At 40.4% G+C, this 20,775-nt stretch overlaps 1 protein-coding gene across 1 annotated transcript in view; it reads left to right on the plus strand.

Moving 5' to 3' along the window:
- The first annotated feature begins 4,531 nt into the window (after positions 1 to 4,531).
- epg5 (ectopic P-granules autophagy protein 5 homolog (C. elegans)) overlaps positions 4,532 to 20,775 on the plus strand; it is a 152,262-nt gene continuing 136,018 nt past the window's right edge. Inside the window, exons 1-4 of the mRNA XM_060821832.1 lie at positions 4,532 to 4,636; positions 5,196 to 6,263; positions 13,202 to 13,442; positions 19,430 to 19,566. Of these exons, the coding sequence (XP_060677815.1) occupies positions 4,586 to 4,636; positions 5,196 to 6,263; positions 13,202 to 13,442; positions 19,430 to 19,566 (1,497 nt within the window). The 5' untranslated portion in view covers positions 4,532 to 4,585. The remainder of the gene's footprint in view (positions 4,637 to 5,195; positions 6,264 to 13,201; positions 13,443 to 19,429; positions 19,567 to 20,775) is intronic.

Below are 20,775 nucleotides of genomic sequence, written 5' to 3' on the forward strand. Positions count from 1 at the left end.
AACCTGGTGCTGAGTCTTCTCCCTATCAACAACTCTTCTGGAGCTACCTCTGTTGTTGTGTGTGGGTGATCCTATAATCAAACAGGAAACGGGACAGTTTGGTATTAATTGACATTATAGTCTGCTTCTTAAAGCCTGCCTTCAACATTCTGGCCATTCTTTCTGCTATCCCATTGAACGGTGGATGATATAGAGTTATTCTTTTCTGCCGAATGCAATTGGACTTTAGGAAGTATTTGAATTCCACGCTGGTAAATGACATCTCGTTGTCCATGACCAATACTTCCAGGAATCAGTGTATTGCAAACAGTGTATTGCAAGCTTCTCAGTTGTCATCCCTGAGTTTGCTGACCAAACTTTACACACGTCCAACCACTTTGAAGGGCATCCACAATGACCAGGACCATCAAGGACTGATTATAGTCAACTGTATAACCCAAATAGGTCACTTGGCACACCTGGAAAACACATTTTTCCTGTCTAAGGCATACACCTGCCTGGGAGAAACATTTAAGCATTATGTTCAAGTTCTCTAAGTGTCGTCCCTGTTTTTAGTATGTCATCCAGATAAATGGCAACCTGAGGTAGCCCTTGTAAAACGCTCTCCATGGTCTGCTGGAAAAGAGTGCAGGCTGATGACATCCCAAATGGCAGGCTTGTATGCTGATATAAACTCTGATGGGCATTAGTTGTTGAGTACTTCTGTGACCCCTCATCCAATTGCGATTGCAGGTAGGCATGGCTCATGTCCAGCTTTGTAAAGGGCAGTCCCCCAGTCTTTGTATACAAGTCCTCTACGCATGGGATCGACTACCAATCCAGTTGCAAGAGGTGGTTTACCGTTTTACCACAAACGCAAAGTGAACTGTCAGGCTTCATAATCAGTACAACCATTAGATTAGATTACTTACAGTGTGGAAACAGGCCCTTCGGCCCAACAAGTCCACACTGACCCGCCGAAGCGCAACCCACCCATACCCCTACATTTGCCCCTTACCTAACACTACGGGCAATTTAGCATGGCCAACTCACCTGACCCGCACATCTTTGGACTGTGGGAGGAAACCGGAGCACCCGGAGGAAACCCACGCAGACACGGGGAGAACGTGCAAACTCCACACAGTCAGTCGCCTGAGGCGGGAATTGAACCCAGGTCTCAGGCGCTGTGAGGCAGCAGTGCTAACCACTGTGACACCTTGCCGCCCAAACCCAGTGCTGTCCATTCTGTAAACCGCTTTGGTTAGATTTCTTCACTTTTCAGCCTCTTGATTTCTGGCTCTACTTTTGCCCACAAGATAAGTGGCACTGGGCAGACCTTGCAAAATCTCAGAATGGCTTCCTGGCCAACATGTAAAGTGACTTTTGCCCTTTTTATACTCCCAAGCCCTTCTTGAAAAACTCCCATGTATTTCATTCGGACTTCACTGAGGTGGTCATTTCAGAACTGAATAATGTTAAGCCAATCTAGGTAAATCTTTCTCAACCTATTCTGCTCAATAGGCTTGGGACCAAGCCTTTTACTACTATCAGTGGTAACTGCACCAACTGCTTGTCATAGGAGACCAGAACCAAAGTTGTATCCTTAATCTGCAATGGTTCCTCAGAGCATGTACATAGCATAACTGGGTCTTGTACAAGCTTAAAGGAATCCCGAGTGAATCTTGTTCAAGACAGATTCTGCAACCACACATACAGCTGTAACCTGTATGGGAACTGGATGACCATTTATTTGATTAAAATTAATATTTGATTCCTATTTGGGTGTCACTAAGCAACTTAATTAGAGTCATAGAGATGTACAGCATCTTTGGTCCAACCCGTCCATGCTGACCAGATATCCCAACCCAATCTAGTCCCACCAGTGATAGTTGTTCAGTTCCTTTGGTGGCGAGTTGGTGCTCTTATAGCCTGGAGGCTAGTTTCCTGCCCGTTTCTCCAATGTAATGTTTGTTGCAGTCCTTGGAGGGTATTTTGTATATGATGTTCTTTCTGCTGGTTGTTGGTACGGGATCCTTTAAATTCATCAGGAACTTTCTCAGTGTGGTGATAGGTTTGCAGGCTACCGTGATACCTAGGAGCCAGAGTAGTCTGGTCAGTATCTTCAAGATATCTTTGATATACATCGGGTGGCTAGAGTGTCTGGGCGTGTTGTGTCTCCCTGTCTGTGGTGCAGAATCAGTAGACTGCACTTATCAGGTACCGATTGTTCTGGAACACGTTGTATAGGTGTATTTCCTCGGCTTCTTGTAGTTCGTGGGTGCTGTAGCGTGTTGTGGCTCAATTAAATAATGTCCTGATGCAGCTCCGTTTGTGGGTGTTGGGTTGATTGCTCCTGTAGTTGACTGTCTGGTCTGTGTGTGTGGCTTTCCTATAGATGCAAATGTGTTGCTGGTCAAAGCACAGCAGGTTAGGCAGCATCTCAGGAATAGAGAATTCGACGTTTCGAGCATAAGCCCTGCTCGAAACGTCGAATTCTCTATTCCTGAGATGCTGCCTAACCTGCTGTGCTTTGACCAGCAACACATTTGCAGCTGTGATCTCCAGCATCTGCAGACCTCATTTTTTACTCGGCTTTCCTATAGATGCTGGGTTGCAGCTCTCCATTGGCTTTTCATTCTACTGTGACGTCTAGGGAGTCTGTTATTGTTCTCTTCCACTTTGGTGAACTTTATACCAGTAAGGATATTGTTTATGTGTTTGTGGGTTTCTTCTAATTTATTGTGTTTTGTGATGACAAAGGTGTCAACCACATAGCATACCCAAAACGTGGGCTGTATCATGGGAAGGGCTGTTCATTCTAACCTCTGCATAACTGCTTCTGCTAAAAGTCCTAATATTGATAATCCCACAGCCATCCCATTGATTTGTTTTCAGATCTTGTCATTGAAGGTGGTGGGTTGTAAGGTACAGGTCTACCAGTTTGAGGGTGCTGTCCTTACTATCAGAATTGGTGCTGTCAGGCATTTGTGTCCTTAACGACAAGAGGGTACCCTCACCAACGACCTATCACAATCACCACCCACCCGTGTCCACCTACTGCCTTCCCACATACCTTGTCCCAACCACACCCAACCCCCATTTATTGCTCATCCCTCTTCCCCTCCATATTCCTGTTGGAGCCCTTATGCCCAAAACATCGACTCTACTGCTCCTCAGATGCTGCCTGATCTGCTGGGCTTTTCCAGCGCCACCATTTTCGAATCTGGCATGCATCTTGAGGTATTAAAGAAAGTAGTTGGTGAAAGAAAGATGCACAGGTAGTAATTGTCCAGGAATCCTTGGATTCTGTCCCAGATGATTAGAAAACTACCAATCTAATGCTCTATAGGTTAGTTAGCTTAACATCTGTCATTGAGAAAATGTTAGAATCTATTTTAAAAATGTAATAGCAGGGCATTTAGGAATATATATGATCATGCAAAGTCAGCATGGCTTCATGAAGAAGAAATCAACCTGACAAATTTATTAGAATTCTTTCAGGCAACACACACAGACATAACATATTTAGATTTCCAAATGGTCATAGAGGTGTACAGCATTGAAACAGACCCTTCGGTCCAACCCATCCATGCTGACCAGATATCCCAATCCGATCTAGTCCCTCCTGCCAGCACCTGGCCCATATCTTTCCTAACCCTTCCTATTTATATACCCATCCAAATGTGGTTCTACAAATGGTGTTTGATAAGGCAACTTAGTCAAACTTATGGTATTTAGGTAGCACATTTACAGAGAGGGCTCTTACCCAAAATGTCGATTCTCCTGCTCTTCGGATACTGCCTGACCTGCTGCTCTTTTCCAGCATCACATTCTCATCTATGATCTCCAGCATCTGCAGTCCCCATTTTTTCCATAGATAGAGAATTGGCTAATTAGTAGAAGACAAAAATTGGAACAAACTAAACATTTTCAGATCGGCAACCCGTATTAGCAGAGTGCCACACAGATCAGTGTTCTGGACAGTTACTTACAATATGTATTAATAACTAGGTTAAAAATCATACAATTATAGTCCAACAGGTTTAATTGGAAGCACTAGGTTTCTGAGCGCTGATCCTTCATCAGGTGGTTAATAACTCGGATGAGTGAAGTGAATGTACTATCACCCCGTTTGCAGGCAAGACAAATTTAGGTGGAAGGGGTGACACAAACAATGTACAGACAGATTGAGACAGGATATACACGTGGACCAAAACAGATGAATGTGAGGTTATGCAATTGGGCGGGAAGAAGAGCTGGATATTTAACGCAATCAAAAACAAAAGAAAAAACATCTGAAGAATTGTCACTGGACGCGAAACGTTAACTCTGATTTCTCTACACAAATGCTGCCAGATCTGCTGAAATTTTCCGCAGTTCCTGATTTCCACCATCCGCAATTAATTGAAGACGACTGCAAATAGCTGCAGTACACACTGTGAACATCCTCTTCCGGGAATCACAAATCCCGCCCCCTCCTCTGGCGCATGCTCAGACTCTCAGGTCACTGTGGGCGGTTGTGACCTGTGACCTGTGACCGGTGAAGGCCGAGTGGCCGTTCTTCTCAGTCTCGGCCTCGGGCTTGCGTTGGGATCTGTGGTTTCTGATGGCGGAAGCGGTGCGCCCGAAGAAGTCTAGGCACTCAGCAAAACTGGAGGTAACAACGAAAGGAGCAGTGGAGGCTCAGGCCGAGCCCGCTTTGGGGGTTGAAGCCAGAGAGGTGGCACTGGGGAGATATCTCTAGGTTGTTTTGAATCTGTCATTTTTTTTCCTGGAAGTAATACTGCTCTGTCGCATTCTCTGTTCATGGAGTCTCATTGACATCTCTAAATCTTATGCAATTCTGTTCCAGACGTCTTTTAAATAAAGATCTGTGTACTTGAATAAAACTGCCACATATATTTGGCACGACTGAATAAAATCATTTATCTCAGCAGCAAGTAAATAGTTTTCTTATCAAATGTAATCTTTCTTCGCAGCTACCAGTGACATGATCTACCAGTGACATGATCCGAAATAAATTCAAAATTCCCCATTTGTCTTACAACGAAAGGCATTATTGTTTTTCTGCTCTTAGATGGAAGGGAACCTTGTATGTCTACAAGAAAGTACAGCATTTAATGATAACAGTGTTGAGTTATGGTTTATGGAAAGTGAAACTGATATATCAAACCATATAAAGGTTCATGGCTAATATTCTTTTTTTTTCTTTTCAGGACAAAAAGAAAAAAGCTACCACAGAAATTAAGAAAAAAAGTTCCAAACCTGAATTAGATCAAGAATCAGTTTCTAGAGAAATAACAAAAACTCAGATTTCCTCATCCAGTTCTACTGAAGCCAATAAAAGCCAAAAAGAAATTACTTCAAAACCTAATGAGGGCCAAACTGAAGATCACCAGGTTCTTCCAGATTTGCTGGAAGCTGATAATACTGTAAAAAATACTCAAGAGTCTGGGTCATTTGTGGAACTGGTGTCCACTGCAATTGCAGAAACTGAAATTTATTCCAAACAAGATGTTGGATTGGACAGACAAGATCAACAGTATCATGTAGACCACACAAAAAAATTAAAACATCATCATACCCCTGATGGTAACACTGTACTCCAAGAGGGATGTGGGATCCCAGAGGCTAATGAACTATCTTGTTCTAGTAAGACTACTACTAATCAAAACAAAGAACGTTTACAGGTTATTAGTGATGTTGAATCTGCTGTTTGCAGTGTTTCGGACCAACTTCTGTCATGCTCCAGAAGTAGTACTATACAGAACGTAACAGTTGATTTGAAGGAAAAGGAGGTCACTCAGAATAAGAATGTTAAAAACCCTGCTATTTTAATACTGGATAATTGTGAGAAAGAGACTGTGGATATGAAGCTGCAAAGTATCATGATTGATCTTCCAGTACAGTTAACTGTAGAAAGACTGTACCCTGATTTGCCATTAGAGGTTAAGGAAGACACTGGAACTGCATTCACTGAGCCGGTTTCATCTCATTCTGGAACACTGTATCCAATTATTCCAAGTGAAATTGTGCCATTTTCAAAAGAAGAGCTCAAAATGTTTTCATTAGGTTCATGGCTAGAAAACGTTGATACATATGTTGAAGAATTTCTTTCTGTGGCCACTCAGGATAAAAATGACCTTTTTGAACTTCTTATGAACTATGGGCGATGTAGGAAACAACTTCTGCAGGCTGAAGCAGAATTGCAGACCATGATGTGTGATTATGAGAGTATCGAAAAAAGGCTGTGGACATTCAATGAAGAGCAACTGACTCTTCAGGTCAGTTTGTTTTTACTTCTGCTCAATTCATCCTAGACTTGCAACTTGTAAACAGAATTTATTCATTATTGATATCTTTTGTAGTCAAGAGAATCACATTTCGCTCACTTTGTGACATACTAATACAGAATTGGAGATTAAAGGTAGACTCTGAATTGTATTGTTTTGATGGAAAATCATCAGCCTGAAATAATGGTTTTGTTTCTTTCTTCATAGCCACTACCTGACCATAGAACTTTTTAAGCATTTTCTGATTTTTACTACAGACTTAAAACATCTGCAGTATGTTACTTCTTTATTTATTTTTGGTTCTCTATCGCATTATCAATTGTTGCCTGTCTGGCTAGTATTATGAAATCATCAATACTGGTATATCAAGATTTAATAGAATCTGAAGTTTGTTTATTTGCTTGGATGCAGCTGCTGAGACTTGAAGAATATGCTTTCAAAGCTGATGACTAAAAACCCATACTGAAACTACAGCAGCAGTTTGAGTTCTGTTTGTAAAACCATCTGGATAAGCAATAAAGCTTTTGGATTTTCGTTTTGAATTTTCTTTTCTGTCATTTTGTTGCACCTGTTTCAAGTGTGGGAGCTAGAATCATTGGCCAGAATATATCTATCTGTCTGTATATGTACCTGTCTTTCCTAATTTAATTTGTTAAATTATTTAATGATGAATTCCTACACTTCTGTTTTCAGATTTCCAATATTTGGGATTATTTTGTTTTGACCAGATATACATTGATTCCACTTTCCACGTATTAGCTTCTGAACAGCGTTAATGGTAAAATTTTGCAGTTGGTACCACATAAATATTTTAGAGAAAAATTCAGACAGATTTGGAGTTATGCTAATCAAGTCAAGGTTCTATCTTTAGTCACAAACAAAGACAGCTGGGAGGCAAGTCTCCAAATTTAGATAATATCACATTTAAAAATATGGCACGTTGAGGAATATGGAAGACTGCAGGAGTGATCTCTTGAGTGAATTAGGAGAATGGCCACTCGTGACACATGCAGTTCAATATAAACGCAAAGTAGTGAAGTTGGAACTGCATTTGCATCCTCTTGTTGCATTCGTGAGGTTGAGAAGGTGATGTTCAAAACTACATCTTTGAATGATTAGGATCATATGAGCTTTCCTGAAGTCAAACTGAGTGGTTTGATTCTTAGAGAATAAAAGAAGATTTAGGTTGTATTGCTGGGAAGAAGATAATTAGAGACAAACCTTGAGTCTCTGGAAATCGTTGAAAAATGTTTTAGATATTGGGTTATATATAGTTGGGCTTTTAACTGTCCATTTACTTTTAATTGAAAGCGGAATAGGATCAAAGACACCTAATTAGCATTTCTGCCAAGATGGAAGATTTACGTTTCATGGCAGCGCGAAGACAGCTGAAGAAACTGTTCTGAGATCAGGTTACAGGCTTCTCTACAACTCATCAAATTTCACAGTTTTGAAACGCATAAAAGTGGATCAATACCCAGGACCTGATTGGGTGTACCCTAGAACTCAGTGGGAAGCTATGGAAGTGATTGCTGGGCCTCTTACTAAGATATTTGGACCATCAAGTCGGAAGGTGAGATGTTGGAAGACTGGAAGTTGGCTAACGTGGTGCCACTGTTTAAGAAAGGTGGTTGAGGACAAGCTGGGGAACAATAGACCAGTGAGCCTGACGTCAGTGGTGGGCAAGTTGTTGGAGGGAATCCTGAGGGACAGGATGTACATGTATTTGGAAAGGCAAGGACTGATTAGGGATAGTCAACATGGCTTTGTGCTTGGGAAATCATGTCTCACAAACTTGATTGAGTTTTTTGAAGAAGTAACAAAGAGGATTGATGAGGGCAGAGCGGTAGATGTGATCTATATGGACTTCAATAAGGTGTTCAACAAGGTTCCCCATGGGAGACTGATTAGCAAGGTTAGATCTCATGGAATACAGGGAGAACTAGCCCAAAGGTAGAAGACAGAGGGTGGTGGTGGAGGGTTGTTTTTCGGACTGGAGGCCTGTGACCAGTGGAGTGCCACAAGGATCAGTGCTGGGTCCACTACTTTTCATCATTTATATAAATAATTTGGATGTGATCATAAGAGATATAGTTGGTAAGTTTGCAGATGATACCAAAATTGGAAGTGTAGTGGACAGCGAAGAAGGTTACCACAGATCTAAAAGGGGATCTTGATCAGATGAACCAATGGGCTGAGGAGTGGCAGATGGAGTTTAATTTAGATAAATGCGAGGTGCTGCATTTTGGGAAAACAAATCTTAGCAGGACTTATATACCTTAATGGTAAGGCCCTCGGGAGTGTTGCTGAACAAAGAGGCTTTGGAGTGCAGGTTCATAGCTTCTTGAAAGTGGAGTCGCAGATAGATAAGACAGCGAAGAAGGCGTTTGGTATACTTTCCTCTGTTGGTCAGAATAATGAGTACAGGAGTTGGGAGGTCATGTTATGGGTGTACAGAACATTAGTTAGGCCATTGCTGGAATATTGCGTGCAATTCTGGATTTGAGCTATAGGGAGAGGTTGAATAGGCTCAGAATCCTTTTTATATCTGCCCCCCCCCCCCCCACCCAAAACCTATGCCCTCTAGTTCTAGACTCCCCTACCCCAGGGAAAAGACTTTGTCTATTTATCCTAACCATGCTCTTCACGATTTCATAAGCTCTATAAGGTCACTCCTCAGCCTCCGACACAGCAGGGAAAACAGCCCCAGCCAATTCAGCCTCTCTGTGTAGTTCAAATCCTCCAACCCTGGCAACATCCTTGTAAATCTTTTCCTGAACCCTTTCAAGTTTCATAACATCCTTCTGATAGGAATGAGACCAGAATTGCATGCAATATTCCAAAAGTGGCCTAACCAATGTTTTTTTCACATTTACTATTTCAGTTGGTAACATAGGTTATCCTTTAATAGTAGCTTTCGTTACTGCTGGTATGTCATTGCACCTAGTTGGGTTAAAACCTATACCTGTAAGCTTTTGCAAATGCAAGGAATAATTCCAGTGTTTTAGAACCTTGTCATAACTAGCTTGTTCTGGATGTTGGTTTGCTCGCTGAGCTGAAAGGTTCATTTCCAGACGTGTCATCACCCTACTGGTAACATCTTCAGTGGGCCTCAGACAAAGCACTGTACATGATTTCTGCTTTCTATGTTTGGGTTTCTTTTGGGTTTCTTTTAGGTTGGTGTTGTCATTTCCTGTGGTGATGTCATTTCCTGTTCTTTTTCTCGGGGGGTGGTCGGTGGGGTCTAACTCGAAGAGTTCCGCAACACAATCAACAAACACATCGAGTTAGACCCCATCTACCACCCCCTGAGAAAAAGAACAGGAAATGACATCACCATAGGAAATGACAACACCCACCCAAAAGAAACCCAAACATAGAAAGCAGAAATCATGTACAGTGCTTCGTCTGCGGTCCACTGAAGATGTTACCTAATAGGGTGACAAAACGTCTGGAAATGACCCTTCCAGCTCAGTGAGCAAAGCTACATCCAGAACCTCCAACCTGTGCTACAAATCTTCTCAAAACTCGCTATAACCAGCTTGTGTTATAACTAGTCAGTAGAGAGTGGAAGTAGTGATTGGGATGGTAATTGATAGGTTAAGCTTGTCGTTTTTTCACAAATAAGGCAAAAGCTATTGTGTAGATTGCTTTGTCAAAGCTATCTTAGCAGCTTGGCTGGCTTAAGTTTTCTATTATTATGGACCAGCTCTTTCTTGTCATCTCGTTTAGTCACAAAAATTGCTCAAAAAAATTCTTTTGAGACACAAGACCCAAATCTGACCATTCATATGGTGGAACATTCTCCAGAAACTCAGCAGGGATTTTGTCAGCGTCAGTAGTATTTGATCTGCCCCATGCACCCAAAATATTCTTTATTTCATGCAGGAAGTTTGAAAGCATACCACTTAATTTGAAATGTGGGAAAGGTGGGATGGAAGGACTTGCCTGATCTATATGAAATTCAGTAAGCTGCTGCAAATAAGACAGCATGTTCATACAGTTAGTCTGGCATAAATCATGATCTAAGCATGAATTATAAGTCCAGTTTCATATTTCTATGTGTGTTTAGAATTTTCAGTATTCTTGAAATTAATTGGACTGATAATTACATAAGTGGAGATATTTCAATTTTAGATCTCCGTGCCAAAGACTGAAATAGTATCATAAATTTAATGTGGAATTTGCAAGATGGTGGTAAGATTGCACAAAGTACATAAAATCACAGCATTTTAGTTCATTGATGGATATGGATCAACATAGAAATGGGAAGAACTGGACTATAGTTTTCTATTTCCACATCTAAAAAGCAAAATGTTAGATTATTCTGCTAACAGTCATGGAACCATAAAAAAAATCCATAGAAGTACAAACAATTGAGCAGGAGCAGCCTGCTCCACTCTTCAATATGACCATGGCTGATCATCCAACTTGGTATCCTGTTCACCATTTCTCCCTAGACCCTTTTGATCCCTTTAGCCCAAAGAACCAGATCTAACTCGTCCTTGATACATTCAAGTTCTGTGACAGGAAATTCTGAAGGCTTGCCACCGTCTGGGTGAAGAAACTTTCCTCATGACAGTTCTAAATGGCCTGCCCTGTATCCTTTAAACTGTGACCATTGGTTTTTCTTACAATGTTTGTCCCTACTGAATTTTAAACATAAAAATTGGAATTAGAGAACTAAGAAAAAGATAAAGGGCTCAATTCGCACAGCATCTCACAAAATTAATTTTTTAGTTCTTACTAGGCTCAGACTATTTTGTCCATGTTTTATTGGAACACACTGTGAATGCTTTACATGTCTGATCCTATCGTGGAGAGAGAAATAATTAGTGTTTGAGGTTTTTGACTTTCCATCAAAACTGAGAAATGCTCGATATATAAATGATTCTAAACAAGTGAATGAGTGGGAAAGAAAAAATAGCAAGAAGAAAAGCAAAATACTGTGCATGCTGAACATCTGAAACAAGTGCACACTGCTGGAAAAACTAGACAGGTTCGGCAGCATCTATGGAGAGATAGAGATACAGAATTAATGCAGTTCTGACAAAGTCATACTGGACTGTAAATGTTAATTCTGTTTCTGTCACCACAGTTTCTGCCAGATCCCCTGAGCTTCTCCAGTGTTCTGTGTTTGAAGCAAAAGAGAAGGTCTAATTAATTATTTTAGCATGGAATATGAGCATTTATTGTTTTCCAGTTTCTCCACCTAAGATTTTTGTTGATAAAAGCTAGCATCCTTCTTCATGTAGCTGGTAAAATGAGCCAGTTTCATTACTGTTAAACCAGTGCAATGGCATCTTTAAAAAGTAAGATTTTAATTCTTTCCATACAAATGTTGTCTCCCTACATATGGAGCTGCTCTTGGTTGCAAATTTAATTTTGAAGCAGGAAGCAGCTGACCTGTAATGCAGAATTGGACTCTGTTGCAAAATCTTCAGCTTCATGTTCCAACATAATGTAAGAACGTCAGTAGACGTCTCTACACGGATTTAGAAAGCATCCAACAACGATTCACCTAAATGAAACCAAGAATAGGAAATTTTTGTTGCTTCATAGAACTTGCATTTGAACTGGAAATGTGATTTTAAAAAAAATTCATAGGAAGTGGGTGTTCCTGGCAAGGCATGCACTTTTGACATCCCTTAACTGTTCTTGAACTGACTGGATTCTTAAGCAATTTTAAATGCTGGAAGAAATACTAAAACGTGACACACAAACAAAGATTAGAAATGATCAGTGAGTCCAAAAAGTAAAACTTTTTTTAAAAAAAGCATGGAAGTTAGTCTTTGACTTGCCAGGACAAATGGACTGTAAAACACTTCATAATCAAGGATGGTGATTCTGGTGTTGCTGACTTTGACAGCTGATTGGTTGTTTGGGGATTCTTGGTTCTGCAGTTATCCAAAAAGCTTTTTTCCATGTTCCTTAACCTTGGTTTTGTTGACTTGTTTTCAGAAATCAGAAAGAGAGGTACTTTTTCATTATACTTGCACATTGAAACCAGGGGTTGTAGTTGGTTTTTAACTCTCTCTCTCGTGTGTTGCTGGCTTGATAAAACGAACATCTCTTTCTCCCCGAGCTGTCTTTTTCAACTCCTATTCGTAATCTAGGACAGAACCTACAGCATATGGCTTTTTTCTAAGGGGAATAGTCAGTACCTCATTATCTCCATAGCCACAGATCAGCTTTCTTTTGAATGATGTATCTACTTGGAAGTGTTGCTGTCTGAAGTTCCCTAGACATATTTCAGGTGCAACATTCCATTGTTACTCTCTGGAACTCATGCAGGAATATTCCAGATAGCCATTAAATTTATATTCTCAACTATCATTTGGCTGCTTTGCCCTTTTAAAACTGTGCACCTAAAAATTTGTAATTAAATTAGGGTTATGGCCCACTGTCATGACAGTGGGTGACTGAATCTCAGTATGACCATTTCTTGTTTAAGATGAAATAGAATATATTAAACCCACTTGTTCTTATGCCTTGTCAATCTGTCTCATTCATAGTATTTTATGAATGGATTGAATGTTTACTCATAAGATTGTCAAGAATCTATTCAATTTTCCACAATATATAGGCATTTACAGATCCTGAACTGTTGATATATTCTTAAAGAGAGAATATTCCGTGAATACCCAGAACTTGTACACCTTTTATTCTACCAATTCTGGAAGGTTGAGGTATAAAGGAAGTTTGAAGATGGCAATGGTTTGCTGCTGTAAAGAAGGGAAACAGTGTATATGGTTTTTACAATTAATACGTTTAAGGATTGAGTGGCATCATTAATTTTTTTTGTTTAATACATTTGACTTACAATATCCAGTGCAAAATTGATTTTTCACAATTTCACCATCTAAATGGAGATTTACATCACCTTTCCTTCGGTTTACATATGGCCATGTGTTTTGCTTTTTTTATAGGGAGTTTGTGCTGATCAAACAAAAGTTACAGCCTATCATCGATATCAGACTGTGGAGATGAACAATTCAGTTGTTGCAGAGCTTCAACGGATTTTGAGTATTAAGGCTGATCACTTGCATCAAACACTGGCTTTACATGCCTATACTTCAGTGCTTTCTCGACTGCAGGTGGAATCTTACATCTACAGGTTGTTAAACAGCTCAACAGTATTTAGAACAGTGGCAATTCTACGTAGACAAGGTTAGTATACCTTGAGTTGATAGCTCATTATTTTCAATGTGGATCTTCAGTGTAGTAAAGTATTTGCACCAAAATACTAATCTGTCTTTTCACGTAAGAATATATTATATATATTATATATTCTTGGTACTGTCTGTCTTTATTTCTCTCTCTTTCCAGATATTTTATTAATATTTTGCATTTTGGTGATAAAATTCGCTTAAATTTTTCCAGAAGCCAGTTGACTAAGGGCTAAAGTAATAAGCAAGTGAATACTTCTATTTGATTTCAATCCACTAGGAAGTTTTCAGTTAGCATGGAATCTTAAGTGCACCTCCTATCATTGGAATACATAAATAGTCTTTTTTGACATTCTGATTGTTTGACTTAAGGACAGATGTCTTCTGGAGAATATAATCTTGAAAATGTAAACAAAAAACTAAACTTATGGAAATGAATGAGGTCAAACTGTCTCCTAAACTAATAGCTTGCTAGCTTTGGGTTTGAATCTTTAATCAAAACCATATGATTAGGTTGAAGATATAACTTATTAGTCTAATCATGATATGAAAAAGACGTAAGAAGAGGTACAAGCCAGAAATGTTAGCATATCATTGAAGACTCTTCTGTGATCTGTACTTATACGATACCTATTATACTCCTACTGGACGATTTTTTCAATATCGTGTCTAAGATGACTGTAATATCCTCCAGTTAAACATTTAGAAGATTGAAACATTGTCTTCAATCTCAACCACAAATTCTATTCTCTTGCTACTGGATCATTCCTATTCCTGGCCATCATCCTAGATTTACCCAAACTATACGCAGTCGATACATCATATTTGACCCTGATCTGAGACCATAATCTTAAAATCTCAACTATTGCATCTGCTGCTTTCATTGTCAACCTGTTGCTCCAGTGCTTTCGCTTCACATGCTCTGTAAACACCAATTTGTCTAAACCATATCTGTCTATATTTGTACAGACCTGCAGTGGCTCTTGGTTCACCACTCTGCCAATTTAACAATCTCCTCTTCATGTTTAAATCCCCACATGAGCTCACCTCTTCCTCTTCCTGCAAATGTCTTGAGCTCTACAATTTCCCATAAGACACTGTTCTTGGACTGATACTTACGGTCTTCATTCTGCCATTGGCAACCACATCAATCATCAAGACCCCACATTTTGGATTTCTCTCCCTAACTCTGCCCCAACCATCCTTATGACCATCCTTCAAAAATAATGACTATTTGACCAACTAGCTAACCTTTCAAATATTCCCTATGGCTTGGTGCCATTTTTATCAGATCATGCTTCTGTGAAGTATCTTGGAACTTTCTTTGCCCCCAAGGAAAATGTACTAAGTAAGTACAAATTGTAATTGGAACTAAACTATCCTCTTTAATCGAGTAAATCTAATTGTAATTTTCATGCCACATATTAACTTTCCAAACTTTTGACATCAACCTTATCTATGCATCTCATAATTTTATAGACTTCTAGCAAGTCTCTCCTCAGCCTCTACTGCTCTAGAGAAAACACCCCTAGTTTTTCTAGCCTCTCCTTATAGCTCAGACCCCTTAATCCAGGCAACATCCTGGTAAACTTCTTCTGCACCCTCTCCAAAGCCTCCACATCCTTCCCGTAATATGGTGACCAGAATTTAATGCAATATTCTTAAGTGCGACCTAAACGAAGTTTTATAAAGCTGTAAAATGACATCCTGACTTGTACTCACTATTCTGACCAATAAAGGCAAGTACTGAATGTCATACGTCTTTGTTACCACTCTATCTACTTGTGTGGCCACTTTCAGGGAGCTATGGACTTAATCCCCCCCAAGATCCCCATGTACACCCATGTTGTTAAGCATCCTGCCATTAACTGTATACGTTTCCTTAACATTTGATTTCCCAAAGGGCATATCTCACACTTCCCGGATTAAACCTCAACTGCCATTTTTCTGCCCGTGACTGCAAATGATCTATATCCCGCTGTATCCTTTGATAACCTTCTACAGTGTCCACAACTCCACCAACCTTTGTGTTGTGTGCAAACTTAGTAACCCACTCATCTACATATTAATCCAAGTTACTTATATATCACAAACACCAGAGGTCCCAATAGGATCCCTGTGGAATACCGCTAGTCACAGACCTCCAGCCAGAAAAACAACCTTCCACCATTACCCTCTGTCTTATATGGGCAAGCCAATTCTGAATTCATGTAGTCAAGACTCAGTGGATTGCATGCATCTCAATCTTCTGGATTAGCCTACCCTGAGGGGCCTTGTTGAAAGCCTTACTGAAATCCATTTGGACAACATCCGCTGCTTTACCCTCACCAATCACTTTTGTCATCACCTCAAACTTTCATCACGTTGGTACACCAAGACATGACCTGCCCCTCGCAAAGTTATGCTTTTCCAAATGCACGTAAACCCTATCCCTCAGAATCTTCTCCAACAGCTTCCTGATGACCAATGTGAGAGTCACCAGTCTGTAATTTCTGGATTATCCATATTTCCTTCTTGAACAGAGGAACAACTTTAGCTATTCACCAATCCTCTAGGACTTCTCGAATGCTGAGCGAGGCTAGAAGGATCTTGGTAAATTCCCCAGCAATCTCCTCTCTTGCCTCTCTCACTAATCTGGGGTAGATTCCATCAACGAGGAGAAAGTGAGGTCTGCAGATGCTGGAGATCAGAGCTGAAAATGTGTTGCTGGAAAAGCGCAGCAGGTCAGGCAGCATCCAAGGAACAGGAAATTCGACGTTTCGGGCATAAGCCCTTCATTCCTGATGAAGGGCTCATGCTCGAAACGTCGAATTTCCTGTTCCTTGGATGCTGCCTGACCTGCTGCGCTTTTCCAGCAACACATTTTCAGCTAGATTCCATGAACCCCTGGGGACTTATCCATATTAATGCTCTTCAAAAGACCCATCACCATTTCTTTCTTGATCTCGAAATGCCCGAGCATGTTAGCATGCTCCACACTAATCTCAATAACCTTCATATCCCTCTCCTGGGTGAATACTAATGCAAAGTACTCATTTAGGATCTCGCTGACATCCTCTGTCTCCAAGCACAAGTTCCCTCCTTTGTCTTTGAGTCATCCTACTTATTTATCCTCTTGTTTTTAATATGTGTATAGAATGCCTTTGGATTTTCTTTAAACCTACTTGCCAAGGTTATTTCATGGCCCTCCTTGGTCTCCGCTCTTTTCTGTCTTCTTCATATTCCTCTTGTTAGATTTTAACTTTCTAAACCTTACATATGCTCCTTTTTTTCCTTCAACTAAATTCACAACCTCTCTCATTATCCAAGGGTCTCTTACCTTGCCCGCCTTGTCCTCCTTCCTTACTGGAACATGCCAGTCCTGAACTCTGATCATTAGGTCTTTAAACAACTCGCACTTGTCAAATGTGGACATGGAGGAGAAAGTGAGGTCTGCAGTTGCTGGAGATCAGAGCTGAAAATGTGTTGCTGAAAAAGCTCAGCAGGTCAGGCAGCATCCAGGGAACAGGAGATTCGCCGTTTCGGGCACAAGCCCTTCTTCAGGAATGAGGAAAGAGGACATGCCCAATAACAGTTGTTCCCAATTAACTCTCCATAGTTCCTGCCTAATACTAACATAATCTGCCCTCCCTCAATTCAGTAGTTTCCTTCAAGGTCCTGACTTATCCTTATTCCGAGCTATCTTGAGACTTGAGAATTTGTGATTATTGTTTCCAAAATGCTCTTCCACCTGGCCAGGCTCATTAACCCTTACAAAGTCCAGTACAGCCTCTCCTCTAGTTGGATTATCCACATACTGTTTCAAGACACCCTCTTGGATGCACCTAACAAATCCTGCCAATCTATGCCTCTTGTTCAAAGGAAGTCCCAGTCAATATTGGGGAAGTTAAACACATTCACTTTGACAACCCTATTGTTATTGCATCTTTCCATAATCTGCCTATGTCTTTGTTCCTCAGTGTCTCAGTGGCTGTGAGGAGTCCTATAGTATAATCTCATCAGAGTGATTGCACCCATCTTATTTTTGAGCTCTACCCATATAGCCTCAGTGGATGGTCCTTCGGTATGTCTTCTCTGAGTGCAGATGTGACATGCTTTCTGCTTAGTAAAGCAAATTCTTCATCTCTTTTACCTCCCTCTCTATCTTGTCTAAAACAACCAAACCCCGGAACATTCAGCAGACAGTCCTGTCGCGCTCTCAACCAAGTCTCTGTAATGGCCACAACACTATTGTACATCTGTAGTGTACATTCATCTGTCTTATACATAATACTTCTTGCATTGAAATAAACACATAGCAGCCAATCAATCCCATTGTGTTCATTTACCTGTCTCTGCTGTCCTTTCTTTCAGACTTACCAGTCTTAACATCTACTTTCCCCTCAATCCCTTCACTTGCTGACCTGCTGCCCTGCTTCCTAGCCCCCTGCCACTCTAGTTTAAACTCTCCCAAGTAGCACTAATGAACCTGCCTGAGGGGATATTGGTTCCCTTCCAGTTTAGGTGCAATCCATCCCTCTTGTACAGGTCACCCCCACCCCAGAAGAGGTCCCAATGATTCAAGAACCTATAGCCCTGCCTCCCTGCACCAACTCATCTGTCCTATCTTACTATTCTTGCCTCACTAGCACGTAGCACTGGTCGTAATCCAGAGATTACTATCCTCTACGTCCTGCTTTTCAGTCTCTTTCCCAACTCCCTGTACTCACTGTGCAGGATCTCATAGCTCTTCCTACCTATGTCATTGGTACCAATGTACACAACAACCTCTGATTGCACACCCTCCCCCTTAAGAATTTCATGCAGCCATTCAGAGACATGATTGGTCTGGCAATGCACTATCCTGGAGTCTCAAACACTGCCACGGAAACACCTGTCTGTGTCCCTAACTAGTGAGTCTCCAACCACTATTGCTCTCTTGGATTTTGCCTGACCCTGCTCTACAGCACAGCCAGTTTTGGTGCCACCGGTCTGGCTATTGCTACCATACTTCCTGAGAGGCTATCTAGCCCAACAGTACCTAAAATGTAAGAAAGGGGAATAATCACAGGCGAATCCTGCACAATCTGCCTCTCTGGGCAGTCACCCATCTACGTAACTGATTCTGTGGTGTGACCACTCCCCCGTAACTTGTGTCTGTCATACTCTCTGCCCCCTGTGTGCTCCTCAGTGTGTCTAACTGTCATTTCAACTGAACCACACAGTCTGTGAAGAGTGCAGCTGGTCACCTTCCTGCAGACGTAGTCGTCGGAACACTAGACGGCTCCCTGATCTCTCACATCTGGCAGGAGGAGCACATATCACTGCCCTATTTTCATCTTTGCCCCTTTACACCAAGACAGATGAAGAATCTTATCTTGCCTTTACCTTAACATTATAACTTTACATAATGGAGTTCTGTTTCAATCCCAAGTGCGGAAACTACTAGCAGCATTTGATATTCACCATTTAACAAAGGGTAGGATTTCAGTTGATAATATTTTTCACTACTATTTATGGAAATTACATGGTCAAGCTGTTAAATGTTAGCAGTTCAGCCAGTTGTTTAGGCTATTAGCAACACTCATCCCAACTTTAGGAGGAACATTTTTCTAGAATTCTATCATACCTATCTGAGAAGTACAACTTTAGTGTTTTAACTGTCATTATTGTTCCCATTATAATGGAGAAATAAAAATAAAGACAAAATAAAATCTATTGTTCATTTTTATGATGGAATTCCCTTTCAAAAATGATTTTATGTTGAAATAATAAACATGGTGAAAGTTCAATTTTATGACACTGGATACTTTTTTGAAAACAAAACCTACCAATAACATACACAAAAATAGAAATTGCTGGAAACGCCCAGCAGGTCTGGCATCATCTCTTGAGAGAAAGCAGAGTCAACATTTCCGATCTAGTGACCCATCTTCCGAACACAGTTCTTTCGTTCAGTGTTTAACCCACTAATATCATATCTGTCAGTTTTCTTTTTATTTTGTGCAGATGATCAAGCAATAGACTGCAGTCATTCGGATCTGCAACTTTTGAAAGAAAACATCAGTGTACTCTTTGGTTTTACTCGAAGAACAATTGAAGATGGTCAATTCCACAGTGACATTCTTCTCTGGCTACAGAAATTGGTATGGAATTACAATGTTGGGCCTTGTTATTAAATTTCCATTCATAAAGTATACTTTTGTGGGTGTATCTAGGTGCATTTGTTTCATTATTGTTTTCACTCAAATCACCACTAAACCCTCATAGTTTCAATTGTAATTAGTGTTCAACATTCAACACCTTTGACCTGCGCTTGTTTCACATAATTTACCTGTTAAATGTCATTCACCATTCTGTACATGTAGGTGTCACACAGCTGCAATTTTGGGGAGACGTTATGTGGAGAAAAACTAGCTGAAAATCAAAGAAATAGCTTTCCATTGGAACTACAGCAATGGTTGCAATTTAATTATCTCATTGGTGTACATCGACTCCATTTGGCTGCCATCAAGTAACACAACTTTATCTATCCACACAACTTATGATACTTCCCAATGTGGTATCATATGCAAATGCAAATATTGTTATAATTCCATAATACCATAAAGGAATCTATCCCTTAACCCTTACTGAAATCCATATACTCAAACATCGGTGAGGGGTAATCCTATTTTAACATTATGATGCCATTTTCATTTGGCATGTCATTACTTGGTTTTTGTCTGGCAAACCTCTGCATGTCATTCAGTGCTAGCATTTAGTTCATTTGGCTTCATGAAGCCCTTAATCGAATTGCCAACACAGCACATGTTATATATAAAGTAGCAAAGTACTTTAGATGCTGGAAATGTGAAATAGAAACATGAAGTGCTGAAGGAAGTCAGCAGGTATGGCCAAATCTATGGAAAGTGAAACAGGATTAACATTTCAACGTGCAAAAGAAGAATTTGGACTCTAAACATTAATTTGTTACTCTCTCTACAGATACTGCCAGAGCCTCTGAATTTCCCCAGCACTTTGTATTTTACTTCACTTACTCCTTAACATGTATTGCTTAAACTCATGCATTTACTAGGATTGTAGGATGACTTCCAGTCTGGTGCCTTAGAGCCTTCTGTTTCTGGAGCTTTCCTCTAAGTAATTACTAAGCCATTCTGGACTTGAGTCATAGAGTCGTACAGCACAGAAATAAATCCTTTGATCCATGCTGAACAGATTTCCCAAACTAAAATAGTTCCATTTGCCTGCATCTGGCCCATAACCCTGTAAACCTTTCCTATTCATGTACCTGTCCAAATGTCTTTTAAATGTTATAACTATACCTGCATCTACCACTTCCTCTGGCAGTTCAT

This window comes from Hemiscyllium ocellatum, chromosome 1 (genome assembly GCF_020745735.1).
Source record: "Hemiscyllium ocellatum isolate sHemOce1 chromosome 1, sHemOce1.pat.X.cur, whole genome shotgun sequence".
Classification (NCBI taxonomy): domain Eukaryota; kingdom Metazoa; phylum Chordata; class Chondrichthyes; order Orectolobiformes; family Hemiscylliidae; genus Hemiscyllium; species Hemiscyllium ocellatum.